General features: G+C 38.4%; 1 protein-coding gene across 1 annotated transcript in view; it reads right to left on the bottom strand.

Moving 5' to 3' along the window:
• Positions 1–14,451, bottom strand: part of abca7 (ATP-binding cassette, sub-family A (ABC1), member 7) — a 60,827-nt gene that overhangs the window by 19,018 nt on the left and 27,358 nt on the right. Inside the window, exons 24-40 of the mRNA XM_052101202.1 lie at positions 12,975–13,032; positions 12,590–12,792; positions 12,245–12,341; positions 8,627–8,650; positions 8,361–8,509; positions 7,463–7,587; positions 7,282–7,374; positions 6,784–6,976; positions 5,979–6,073; positions 5,858–5,890; positions 5,654–5,759; positions 5,449–5,523; positions 3,360–3,529; positions 3,076–3,253; positions 2,865–2,980; positions 1,315–1,459; positions 1,046–1,169 (exon numbers count right to left, since the gene is read on the bottom strand). Of these exons, the coding sequence (XP_051957162.1) occupies positions 1,046–1,169; positions 1,315–1,459; positions 2,865–2,980; positions 3,076–3,253; positions 3,360–3,529; positions 5,449–5,523; positions 5,654–5,759; positions 5,858–5,890; positions 5,979–6,073; positions 6,784–6,976; positions 7,282–7,374; positions 7,463–7,587; positions 8,361–8,509; positions 8,627–8,650; positions 12,245–12,341; positions 12,590–12,792; positions 12,975–13,032 (1,984 nt within the window). The remainder of the gene's footprint in view (positions 1–1,045; positions 1,170–1,314; positions 1,460–2,864; positions 2,981–3,075; positions 3,254–3,359; positions 3,530–5,448; positions 5,524–5,653; positions 5,760–5,857; positions 5,891–5,978; positions 6,074–6,783; positions 6,977–7,281; positions 7,375–7,462; positions 7,588–8,360; positions 8,510–8,626; positions 8,651–12,244; positions 12,342–12,589; positions 12,793–12,974; positions 13,033–14,451) is intronic.

The following is a 14,451-nucleotide window of genomic DNA, read 5'->3' as shown; positions in this document are numbered from 1 at the left end:
ACTGAAATTTAAATCATGGTTCGAGGTGAATGTGTTTTTGTATTATTTTATGATTTAGTCACAGATGTATAGGCTATATATAAAGTGACCCTGCAGAGTTGCACTCACAACAAACTGCTCTGTGGAAATAAAGCGAACTGAACTAAAAGCACCTCCTGAGCCGAGATGTCTGAGGTCATTTACAGCATTATTGTAGAACGATACTATTCTTGCAAAAAAAATTTCAGAAGACTGAAACAAAGAAAGAGTGAGAAACTTTTACATACGCATGTTCCAAGAGACTGCACGCCTCTGAACATACAGCATGTCAGACATATGCATAGCTTTATAGCTTTTCTGTCATCTGTCCTTAAAAGTATAATAAAGTGTTTTTCTTCAAGCGCGTGTCTGTGTGTCTAACAGCATTTCTTGTGTCATTCTGAATCCAAGACGTCTTCCAGTTACACATCATGCACATTATATTCACTACATGCAATTAAACATCTGCTGTCAGAGCGCATACTTTGCTGCCTGTGTAATTTGATACGTTGGTAAAGAACATTTGGCTTTCAATGCATTATTTATGTTAATTTATCACGGGTCACAAACTCTTCATTAGGCAACTATTCTTTATTTAAGGCTATTCTATTCGTTAGGCTATTGTATTGATATTGGAAGTTCCATTCATCATATTACACCCTTTTACCCAGTGTAAAATTTCACACAGGTGTTGTCCCAAGTAAAACCGGTATCACTGTAAACCGTGGCAACACTAATGATAACCCCAAATTGCAGTGCCAAAGGTATACCATGAGAAACAATATCATGATACAATGTAACCAATAGTTTAACAACATACAACAAATCAGAACCTGAACAGCGATATGCAAATATGAATGTCAACCCAGGGTTTTTACTGTAAACCTGAATACACAGGATTAATTCCTGATCAAAGGTAAAGTTTGAACAGAGTGAAACATAGAACAAGATAACCCAGGGTTTACAATGACCCTGGGTAACAATTTAAGTGTGAAAAGCCCATCTTTGTTAGTGGTTATAACATTACCCAGCCGCTGAAATGCGTCTTCCATTGCCTGGTTCTTGGCCATGTCAATGAGACCTCGACCCAGACAGAAGTGAGGAAAGATCAGGAAGACCTTCTTTAGGATCTTGTTGACATCATTCAAATGCTGAGTAAACAATAAAAGATAAATCAGAGGAGGGATGGTTCATTACAAACGGGATGAAAAGTGACTAATCCACACTAAAGATTAAAAACAACAAACAATACTGGGACATTTGTAAATGCATCTTTGTTGGGGTTTTTTTCCACACCTTGTCAATAAATAGCTCCAGAACAAATGTGGCAATGCTGCCGTTGATGCCGATGAAGAGGTTGATGGAGGTGAGAACCACGTAGGCAGTGCTGGGGACGGAAAAGATGAAGGAGGCCGGATACATGAGTGGAGTGATGGACCAGCTGCAAAGGAAAAGACCAACCAAAGGATTGTAAATGCTGGGAATGGTCCAGTTTTATTAAACAAGCTTTCCTGTGATGTAAATGAGGGAAAATGGTACAACGGTATGAGGGTGTTTCATCAACATTGAACTTCTATGTCCCAGGGGTTGATTTTTATTAAAACTAACACACATCAACTGTTTTATTTTGTACTATATTATAGTTATATGGAAATGTTTCATCATGCCTTCATTTATTTTATTTTAAAAACATTTATGGTTTTTAACCTTAGCTTTAGCCTGAGACTTAAAATCTTTTAACCTCAAACTATGAAAATACATCATAGAAATATGAAATGTTTAAAAATTTGGAAACATTGTTTAAAAGATGTTTAAACTATGATGAATTACTTATATACATTTTCCAAAACTTACAACTGTCTATCAGTTATGGCATAATCACAACAAACAATAAAGCCTGTAGTAAAGTTTTTTTTTTTTAGTTGCAGTACTTGAAATCATGTAAATATCACTTGTGAACTGAATATGTTTTGTGTGTCATTTCCAATCAAGTTGTGATTTTGAGAAATTATGCAAAAAATGATTAAAATATTGTTTAATTGTGTGTATTAAGGATACATTAAATGCTAGAGTAGCTATGAAATTAGATTTAACAAGACATAAGACTGGGCTAATTTATAAAAAAAATAATAATAATTGTCATTTCCACCACAGAATGCTTTTAAACACAATACATTTGAGATACGGTGGAAATGACACTGTGGTGAGAATGTTCCCAAAAATCGACAGAATTTTTCAGTGATGGGGCCCTGGATAGCTCAGCGAGTATTGATGCTGACTACCAACCCAGGAGTTGGGAGTTTGAATCCAGGCATGCTGGGTGGCTCCAGCCAAGTCTCCTAAGCAACCAAATTGGCCCAGTTACTAGGGAGGGTAGAGTCACATGGGGTAACCTCCTCGTGGTCACTATAATGCATGGTTCTCGCTCTCGGTGTGGTGCATGGTGAGTTGTGTGTGGATGCCATGGAGAATAATGTGGGCCTCACACACACTATGCCTCCACGGTAATGCGCTCAAAAAGCCATGTGATAAGATGTGCAGATTGACGCTATCAGATGCGGAGGCAACTGAGATTCGTCCTCTGCCACCCGGATTTAGGCGAGTCACTACGCCACCACAAGAACTTAAGAACGCATTGGGAATTGGGCATTCCAAATTGGGGAGAAAAGGGGAGGGGAAAAAAAGAATTCTTCACTGATGCATGTATGTCCAAAAATTTTTTTATAAAAAATGTGTAAGAGTTTGAAAAGTGTGTTTCAAGAGATTTTGCTTTTTAAAAGTCCACAGCACCAAAAGTGCCTATAGTTAAAGAAACACCCATAAATTGCACATGATGTTACAGTTACCCATAGAAAAGGAGTAGTAGAACCAAGGCAGGCAAATTCTTCTCAGATACATATGCTTCCTGCTGGAAGCTGATGAAGATCAGGACCACCATGGTGGCCGGGACTGTGTAGTTCAACTACAACACATGAAAAACTCAGTTTTTAAAACATGAAAACTATGTCAATAGACCCACCACAAATATTTTTAGAGCAATACAGCTGCAAAACTGACCATGTCCCACATATAGTTGGTTGTCCAGTACAAGATGGGCTTCACTCCACTAACAAACTGCAGGTGCTTGGATTTACTGACACGTTCCTCAATAAGGAACAGTACAAAACTGGCAGGAACAAATGACATGGCGAAGAGAACACATATTGACACCAAAACATCTACTGAGGTGGTCATCCTGCAGTGAGAGAGAGAGAGAGAAATATGGCTTTAATAAGCACTGCCAGAGAACTACAACTGTGCCTATAGTTTCAAAACTACACCTCCAAACAGAGTTTACGCACAGGGCCATGTCTGCGAGCTGCTCCTTCGTGAGGTTAAGTGGGTGATTGAAGGCAGTAATTCCATATTTGCGTCTTTCTGGCCCAGGAGGCAGGTTGGCACGCAGCAGACCATTGTTCATGACGTTCACGAATGATGCCATGGCATGCCATCCTTTATTATTAAACCAGACCTAAGAGCACACATCACAGCCTAATTAAAGGAATAGTTCACCCAAAAATGTTAATTCTATCAGCATTTCTTCACCCCTTGTCTTTCCAGGATGATGACTTTTTTTTTTCTTCCATGGAACAAAAAAGGAGATGTTTTAAAAAATATATTCGATCTGATCTTTTACAGTAAAGAGTAACCAGGGTCTCTCAAACTCCAAAGAAGTAAACAAAGCACCAAAAAAAAGTATTTTGAAGCCATATGGTCGCTTTGTGTGAGGAATTTTCCCCTCTTCTGTAGCTCTTAAATCTCATTTGCCCATTACTATATTCAAACTTGCCACATCTTGGAACAACATGAGGGTGTTTTTAAAAGATTTCCTGTTTCAGTGGCATTCACAAAATGATAGGCTTATAACTTGACTTGGTATAATTTTCAAGAAAACTTTTCAATTTTTTTAATGATGTACTATAGACTATGATAAATTATGAGACTCTCAGCCTAAGAAACTGCTGAAAAAATCTAATTTGACTACATATCTCAGGAAATAAGGTAGCTCTGAAAAACTGCCTTTGTTTTGTTCCTTTAATCATGTCACCTGTAACTGAGTAAAATTTTGTGTTGATACAACAAAACAATCAAAAATTATGGCATTACATATATAATTTATCCTGGTGTCTAAAAACATCTCCAAGTATCCAAAAGCCTCTCCAATCAAATAAAACCTAATGATTGTACACAAGAACTAATTATACATGCAAATACAACAATGACTGTATGTGTGGCAAGGAGGAGGGCGGGCCGGGCCATGATGATAATCAGGCAAATCAAGCTGACAAGAGGGATAAAGGCTGCTGGAGGCGGCAGTCCGGGAGAGAGAGAGAGCTTCAGGCAGCTTCCCTGTATGTGTTTATGTTTGTGTCTTTTTGTTAAATAAAATATTACTTTGATGCTTCGTCTGGTTCTCGCCTCCTCCATTTCACCCTGTTACAGTATGCACTCGCTCCAAAGCATGTAGGCATGGGTAACAAGATCTCATTCAGTTTCATTCTGTGTCATTTGAGCCATCACTGAGTCTATGTCATGTTCTTGGCGGCATCTCCTGGAGACCATATGTAATTAGAGTGAATGAACTTCTCTGCCCATATTTGGATGACTTCCACCTCTGGTTGCAGAGATCTGAATCATATTACAATTGGTTTAGTGTTCCATGATGCAGGACAACGTGCTACATTATTTCCAATGAACTTATCTGATCAAGTAAAGCTAACGTGTTTTCAGCCAAATAGCATATATTGTGCTGTGTGCACATTGTGCTTTGGGTAGACTATCTAATGATATCTGCATTTGATTATGATGTATGAGGTCTCGTTTTAAAGATAATAACCTCCTCCTCTAAGTAATGATATGTGATATTTTATGTTATTAATTTATAAACGAAAACACAGTAAATAAGCAACACCTTTTTACATGTAGCATGTATGTCAAAAACATGTACTTAGCTTTACTCGCTATATTTTTGACTGTGAGAAAAACAAATAGGCTGGTGGTATTCTAATATTTGAGAGCTTTCCAATGACAAATGACACATGGCTATTTGATCAGTTTGATGTTTTTACCGATTACAATAATATGTGCATTGCAAAATTAGTAATAAATTATAAAAACAGAACACTTCTGATTTGTCTGTAATTTTCAAAACTCTTGTTAAGTTTTGGTCATAATGCCTACATGCATTGTAAAGTACAGCTTCAATTCTTTAAAACTATACCTATTTTGCATTGGTCAGACTGTAGTTATGAATATTTTGATACATTTGTTTTCTTGGCGGGCCCATCCAAGGCTAAAGGGTAAACGTTGACAGGATTAAAAAATTTTAAGGGAACTATTCCTTTAAGAGATAAGAATGTTGAGGTTGATGAGGACAGATCTCTTACTTACCTTCACATTGTTTTGGCTGGTGAGTCCTGTAAGTACATCTGGCAGTCTGTGAAGGAGCAGATCTAAAGAACTATTCTGCAAAAGAATGAATTCAGACAAATATTAAACCTGATGTATTCAGGAATCTTGCCAAGAATGCAACTGCAAGACACCAAGTATGAGCTATTCAATAATTAACCAACAACAAAAAACTTAGATGACAAACCTCTGCAATACTGTAGCGTCTTCTAATGGCCAATACAGACTCCTCCAGATGATGTGGCTCACCTGCAGCCTGAGAGCTCTTAGCGCCCAGAGAGAAACCTCCATACCTGAGACATTTGAGCAGAGACTGTATAAAAATCAAATCAAAGAGAAATTAAATGCTGTGTGTTTGGATCTCTGAATAAATGCAAATGTATCAACTCACCTAAACTCATTCACCCATTTTTTGGTCTTTAAACTGGGTTGATGCAAAAGAAAGAGAAGCATTACACTTCTGTGTAATTTGCAGATTTGTTTTAAGTAAAGCAGAAACATGAAAATGTAACCTTTTTTTCAGAATCTGGGAGTATGTTTTGATGAGGTAGTCAGAAATGTTGCGAGCTGTCAAATTCTGCAGGATGTCCCCTGTAAATCGTTTCATCTATGGAAGGAACATACGTGACAGAATCGAACAGTGAAATCAGAAATGGCTAGTAAATTGTGGCTAACTAAACATTTTTGGCTTTGGTAACATATTATGATCATCAAGCCAGTACTAGTAGTGCTGTTTTAAAAAGCATATATTGATTTCTCAGAAGAGCTTATACACTGTGTGAATCCAAGTATTAACGAGATAGTTCATTAAGAAAAAGAAAAACAACTAGCTAAATCAAAAGGAGTTATTAAGCAGAAGGTCCACTTGGTCTTTCCCATGGAATAATGTCTGTACAACTTTTGCACTATATTCTAACTCTTCTAAAATCATATGATAGCTTTGCTTGATGAAAATAAAAACATTGGTATAAAAAACTAAATGCCGTTCTTCACTGACAATCAAATATGGCTTGTTCATGATGGTATGATAACTTTGATTTGTTTGTGTACAGCCGAAAGCACAGCAGACTTATTACAACCTAAATCTAGGTCTTTTCGTACAATATTGCTTCCTGTTTAATATGGCTTTAGAAGATGCACAATTTGTATGGACTACTTAATGATACTACTATTATGGTGCTTTTTAAATCCTTTTTGGAGCTTGACAGTGTTGTAACCAACACTTTTGTTGAATGGAAAAGAGCAGTCTTGACATTGTGCAAAAAAGCATTGGCAGAGGTAAATGTGTGAACTTTAAATGTATTTATTAAGAAGGACCTGTGGCGGAGGAAGTCCTCCTGCCCCCTCTGGACAGTCAGGGAGCATCCTGCGGATACTGTCAGTACTGCACTCACAGCCAGGAGAGGGGTTCTCTGCACTCCAGTTGCCCTTATTATAGAGCTGCCACATACTGTAGGGAATCTTAGGCCGGAGAAACGATGAACCAACTTCCTGTACACACTCCAGGTCACTGAGGAAGCACACAGTAAGGTATAACACCATGTTACATCATCTAAAGATGCGTGCATACTGTGCAATTTGCTTCTGTCCTTTACAATTGCTGTTAGTCAGGTTGTACGATGTGACGTGAAAGATCTTGTTCTTAACATGCTGTCATTATCAAATAGTATAAATTTGTCTTTATATATGAAAATAGCTACAGTAGCTGCTTTTTTATTCCCCTCACAAGGGGAATTTATATTTATATTATATAAATATTATACTTATATCTTGGAACAAAAAGTAACACATTTTCCTTGTATCCCCTGACAATACCTGGTCGGGTCCATGCATTTGGTCCCAAACCCAGGTGGCTCCAGCAGCGCATCCAGGAGGTTCTCTATGGCTGGGTCATGGGGCGCATCATTGCTTTGTAGGAAAAAGGCAATAAGTGAGAAATCTGCAGTATATAATTGAGTTTTCTTTATATTATCTGGCTCAAATGGGAAGTTTGTACCTAAAGAATGTGAACTGTTCTCCGTACATCCACGGCTGGAGCTCCAGGGATGGATATTTCCCAAACGGTGGGACAATGAGACTGAACAACAGAGCGACAAGGACAAAAACTGCAGGCAGAACAATCTGAAAACACAATGACTTCATAAGTCAGCAACAAACCATGAGGAAGACAAATTTTAAAGAAATACTTTTTCAATTATATGTCTGTTATTAAAGGAATGTTCCGTGTTCTCTATGGACAGCATACTGAATGTGACATGCTGTTGATTTTCCAAAGAAAATTATTCATAATAATTGAGCTAAAAATCATGATCATGCCTAGAGACTGCAATGACAAGATGTACAATGAAAAAGGAGTAACATTTTGGTCTGTTCCCACCCAAAATCGACTTAGTCGCTTCAGAAGACATGGATTAAACCACTGGAGCATATGGATTACTTTTATGCTGCTTTAATGTCCTTTTTGGAGCTTTAAAGTTTTGGACCTCATTAATCACATTGTATGGACCAACAGAGCTGAGATATTCTTCTAAAAATCTTTGATTGTGTTTAGCAGAAGATAAATCTGGCATGGAATGAGGGTTAGTAAATGATGAGAGAATTTTATTTCCTTTAACTTATATTTAACATTAGAGGAATTCTGTTGATTCTATTTTATATATTTTTGCTAACTGAGTTTGTACTGAGCATAAATACAACATGCACACTTTACTGTGTACTAATATCCTCACACCTGCTAAATTATCATCGTCTGCTGCACTTTCAACAATAATTTCTAAATTAGATCAAAAGAATCCCAAAAACAATGTGTAGTAGTAATTTCTTTTAATGGCCGATGCCATTTATTGTCTGATTATCTGGTATGGCTGATATATTGGTCTATGACTACAGTGTACCTGTGCGAAAATGCCTCTGCGACTGCGAAGAGTGTACTTCAGTCTCTTAGTGAAAAGTGCTCGAAGCTGCTGCAATGTGAGCCAGATGCCTGTGAGAGGCACACCGCCACCCCGACCATCTCCGCTGAGAGGTTCCGTCTCCTGGGCCTCTGTGTGTGAGAGATGACCTGTTGGTTAATCACCTCTCAATCCAGCTGTTCTGACCTGCTTTACTGCTGTCAACACTAATGTTTAGTTTGTGTCATTTGGTTTGTGTCATTTTGTACCTTTCCTGATTGGCTGTTTCAATCCTGCCAGCGAAGCAGAAATAGAGGCAAAACAAAAGCATTTTTAAAATACCTGACATAGGCAAATCTAAACCTCACACTTTTAGGGGTGGTTTAGTCTGCGTTGGTACCCTCTTCATCATGTCAAGGAAATTAATGTTTGTTGTATTGAAGTTGTTGTATCCACCATACATAGAATGCAAGTTTAAAGCTGAAGTGTGCAAGATGGAACTGCAATAATAATCACTGTGAACGAACAGATTCTAGACAACTCCCCGGTCTGTCATTGGTTGTACAAACAGATAGTCCCACAGCAAACTCACGCTATTGGTTGAGCTTATGTTGCTCAGACTCAATGGGCCATTCATTAGGGCCACAGATTTACACTTTTCAGTTAAATCAACCTACAAATGGCTTACTTAAAGTGGACTCTGCATAAAATAAGTTGAGATATAAGAAAGAATTTTAACATTACATACATCAGTTTTAAAATCTCAAATATAGTATATTGAAACAAAACAAAATTAATTAAAGTGAAGTAATATTGAATTTTAAAGTGATGAATTTAGTTAGATTCTAACATTTAAATGAAAATTCAAAGAGTACACAACAAGGAGGTTTTTGGTATCAAGATGCAATTTCATGACTTGGTAGTATGTCCCAATATTGCTGTACTATCTTCCTACACACTTGAAGTATGAACTTGCACATCACCACAGGATTATTTAAATATGCTAAATGGTTTGCATTCTTTGTTGTATTGGAAATAAATGTTCAGAAATTAATACTTACTTACTGAATACTGTATATCGCCTACTATTTTTTACAAATATAATATGAAATAGAACTGTTTAATTCAAGAGCGAGTGACGTCCAGTTATCTTCCGGTTATTTAGTATGTTCAATTATATTTTGTGTAAAAATGCCTTAATATTTGGCAATCCAATTAAATAATGACCCAAAAAAGAGATGATAAAAATTGCGGTTGTTGCTTATTCCGGTCCATTCTTCACAAGGAAGGTCAAGTCAGTATACATACTACAGTGGCAAAGAAAAGTACGTGAACCCTTTGAAATTAGTTTTCTGCATGAATTGATCATAAAATGTGATCTCAGCTTCATTAAAGTCGCAAGTATAGACAAACACAATGTACTTAAGCTAAAAACACACAAACAATTATAATCCGTCATGTCTTTATTGAAGACATCCCATTAAACATTCACAGTGCAGAGAAAATCTAAGTGAACCCTTGGATTTAATAACTGGTCGATCCTTTGGCAGCAGTCACCTCAACCAATTGTTTCCAGTAGCTGCAGACCTGCACAACGTTCAGATGGAATTGTTGACCATTCTTCCTTACAGAACAGCTTCAGCTCAGCCATGTTCTTAGGATGTCTGGTGTGAACGGCTCTCTTTAGGTCATTCCACAGCATCTCTATTGGGTTAAGGTCTGGGCTCTGAATAGGCCACTCCATAAGGTGGATTTTCTTTTTTGTAAGCCATTCTGTAGTAGATTTAATTAGATGTTTAGGGTCATTGCCCTGTTGCATCACCCAACTTCTACTGAGCTTCAGCTGGTGTACAGACACCCTGACATTTTCCTGTAGGATATCTTGATAAACTTTGGAATTAATTTTTCCCTTGATGATGGCAATCAGTCCAGGCACAGAAGCAGCCCCAAATCATGATGCTCCCTCCACCGTACTTCACCGTTGGGATGATGTTTTCATGTTGGTATGCGGTGACCATTTTACACCATACGTAGTGCTGCAAGTTCTTCCCAAACAATTCAACCTTGGATTCATCAGTCCACAACACATTTTCCCAGAAGCATTGTGGAGTGTCAAGGTGGCCTTTGGAAAACTTCAGGCACGTAGCAATGTTTTTGTTGGAAAGCAACAGCTTCCTGCGTGGACACGTGCCATTTTTTTTTCTTTTTTCGATTAACATTTTTTATTGATTTGCACATATAACAATGAAAAACAAAACAAATATAATCAACATTTAACTCCCATTATTACACCTCCCCCTCCCCAATCCCCAACCCCACCCTGACCCCCAACTAACATCCCTGTGGTCACATATAAACACATATATATATATAAAATAATCATACACATTTAAAACTATACTTCTGTCTCCCTCCCCAAGAGTACCCCAAAAATGGCAAATAACTGCCCCATTTCCCATCAAACAAATCCCAGATCTCCAGCTTTCTACCTCTTCAAAAGCTGCCACCCTCCCCATCTCCACGCACCACTCCAGAAACGAGGGCACTCCCGCCAACTTCCATCTCCTTAAAATATTTTGTCTGCCTAACATAACACTGGTCAGGAGTCAGGACCCAATTTTTTGTGTTTATTGATGACCGCTAAAATTCAGAGTCTGGCGCAAAATTATATTTGTGTGCCCAAAATGTCACACATATAACTCTGAATCTTCAACCAAAATTCTTGGATCTTAACACACCACCAAAACCATGGGTTATGTCTCCAACTTCTGATTGGCATCATCAGCAGGTGGGTGTGTCTTTAAGACCAAGTCTATACAATCTAGTGTGGGTCCAATAGAATCGATGTAAAATCTTGAATTGCATAAGGCACACCCTTGCATCTTTGGATGCAGACTTTTTAGAATCCTAGCCCACACTCCCTCCTCCAATACCAAGTTTAATCTTTATCCCATAATCTCTTGATAAAAGTTAAAGCTCCGTCCCCCAGACTCTGAATTAGCAGGGAGTAATACACTGATGCCTCATGACCTTTTAATCAGTAATCACATTCCCCCAAAGTATATGCCACTTTTGGGGGGTGTATGCTACTCCCAAAAATAGTACAGAGCAGGTGGCATAGCTGTAAATACCTAATGAACTGAGATCTGGGAATCCCAAAATGTTGAACCAAATTTTCAAAGGATCTCAACACTCTCATATAGGTCACCGAATGTATTAACCTCCCTCACAATCCACTCTGAACAGCAGAAAGGGAACTTATTAATACATAATTTTGGGTTCAGCCATATGCACAAGGCAACATTTAAATAAATGTCAGAATTAAACACTCTGGGCACTTTTGACCATATCGATTGCAAATGCAAGATAATGGGGTGTAACTTAACTTCTCTGATTAGCTTGATAGAAAGGCTTTACAATGTCAAAATAGGGGCAAGATCTTCCTGTTCAATACAAAACCAGGGAGGGGCTACCTCAGGTGGAAGCGACCAATGAGTCAAATATCTGAGACCAAATGCATAATAATAAAACAAAATCTTGGGTAGGCCTATCCCTGTTTGTGTGTTGTTAGATTAAGTACATTGTTGTTTGTCTATACTTGTGACTTTGATAAAGATGAGACCACATTTTATGACAAATTAATGCAGACAATCAGCTAAATCCAAAGGGTTCACATACCTTTTCTTGACACTGTATATACTGCAGCAATAGTAAACAAAAATTGGCAGTATTCTATACCGAACAAAGCTTTTGAGTAAATTCAGTATCCCATACTACTCATGCTAGTTTTGCCACAGAATATGGCAGAAATATGTATATAGTATGGTAGTGTTCAATTCAAAATTTAGCCTTTAAATCAGTGGCTCAGCAAGAATGGATTCATTTACCCATGTCTTCAGATGGTGCCCCCTGGTGGCCTGGAGTTGTTGCTGTCTCCTCTGGTTCAGCATCCACACCTGTCTCCTTTGCCACTCGCAGGAAGATCTGAAATATTCAAGCAGAGCTAAATATCTGGTGAAGCCACTGACACCCCCAAATGGCAGGTCCAGGGCAGCAAGACATAATCATTAAGTAGCCACCAAAATAAACACAGAGGGATTGCCTTTCTTAGTGGCAGAATCAGATAATGACATTGCAGTGAAGGACACGTATTAGAGAGGAGCAAATCCTCTTACAGACACAGAGGGAATAAGTAGGTAGAGACATCACCTGGTGTTTCTGATATGTCTTACCTCCTCTAATGTTGTGTCCGACAGCCCGTAACTGACCACGCCAAACTCGCCCAGCCTTTTGTCCAGCTCGTTCAGGAAGAGGGCAAGACTGCCATCCTCTGAGGCAGCGTGGGGCAAGTTGATCACCGCCTCTCTGCCGATGTCCTCCACCAGCTGAGCATCAATGACGTACCGCTGTGCAAGGGCCATGAGAGCAGCAGCATCTAGGAGATGAGGGTACCAGATCCCTTACATAATGCTGAGTCTTGGATTTACACAGCATGGCAACATGAGACACTAGAATAGACACTAAAGACCCTATCAGGACAAGACCTTTTGGCCTTTGGCTTTGAAATATCTTAAGACGTGAGATGCAAACAATCCCATCAGATAATACTATACCCACCGAATCCATTCTCCTCACTGCCCAGTCCAGTGTCATCACTTAAAGAGGAATCACTGTCCTAAAATACAAGAGACTTGGTTAATATAATCCAAGAAGGCATTGTAAAACTGAGGGAGGTATTCACTTAGAAATATAGCTGCAAGCATCAATTATCGGGGTTCAAGTGTTTAAGCATCTTTAAGTACATATGTAAAAAGATTTTAAATATGAATAAGACAGTTATTTTAGTTATCAGTTATCAGAACCATCAGGTTTAAGTCCACAGAGTTATGGGCATTTTAACATTCCTGAACATTATTGCACGACCTATTGTCAGATCTCCAAATTTTGATGAAAATTGTACTTATTGTTTAGGAGCTACAGGCTTTTTGGTAAACTAAGCCCCACCCAAATTTTTAAATCCCCTGTTTTAGCCAAGTCAAATAAAATGTTTTGTTAATAAAACAATTTGATTGACACCAATGGTTCTTGAGATACATTTGGAAAGAGGAAAATCTTTCATATGATATGAATAACATGTGTCTGTGTGAAACCGCAGAATATACAACCTTTAACATGGTTGGTAATCGCAAAGTGCCCCCTGTGGCTAATTTTGCCACATCTTGGGCCAAGAGTCAAATCAGATTCAAGACATGCACCTGTACTCATAGACCTAGAATGGCACCTTGGACAAAGACAATGCATTCAAATTTCAAGTCAACAGGACTAACAGTTCCATAGTTAGAGCTATATTTAGGTTTTAATTGTTATAGCGCCACCAAGAGGCAGAGGCATGCGATTTTCTCATGTGTCCTCAGATTGACCCGTACATAAATGTCACAAATTTGGTGAAAATATCGAATTCCGTTCAAGAGTTATAACCATTTAGGTAAAAGTGGTCACACTCACTTAGTACGTATTGTGTACGATTGCAACGATGAATTGAAAGTTGATACTTTTTCTGCTATTTATTTATATTGGGACTCCAGAGAATCTTTCTGCGCTGGTTTGGTTATGATTGGTAGAACGGCCTAGGACTAGTTAAAAAAAGGTATGTTTTGCAAAAATGGCGGATGCATTTTCATGACGGAAATGAACCACTTGAGTCATGTGACAAACTGTTCAGGACTTATGACTCAAAACGTGTTTGCCTTTGTTATAGTGCCCCCCATAGGCCGATTGGGGCGGGTCCATGCACCTGATTAGCGAGCAATAGTACTACATTCCGACCACGTTTCACATCTCTAGGCCTTACAGTTTTGTCTCAACACTCAGTTTTAATAATAATATTTAAAGTAAAACCCTAAAATTTCAGTAGAGCTTCAGCACTTCGTGCTTGAACCTCTAATGAATTGCACCAGCTGATGCGCACACTGCCTGTGTTGTTTTAGCACTCGATTAACTAAATGAATTTGCAAATTTTGCACAAGTCCCCCACTTGCAAGCTGGGTCTGAGTGCTAGGTTGAGGCAGGTGAAGTATAATACCACAATCTGGCA

This window comes from Xyrauchen texanus, chromosome 32, assembly GCF_025860055.1.
Source record: "Xyrauchen texanus isolate HMW12.3.18 chromosome 32, RBS_HiC_50CHRs, whole genome shotgun sequence".
Classification (NCBI taxonomy): domain Eukaryota; kingdom Metazoa; phylum Chordata; class Actinopteri; order Cypriniformes; family Catostomidae; genus Xyrauchen; species Xyrauchen texanus.
Note: the sequence above shows the minus strand (reverse complement) of the source record. Positions and strands in the feature narration are given on the sequence as shown.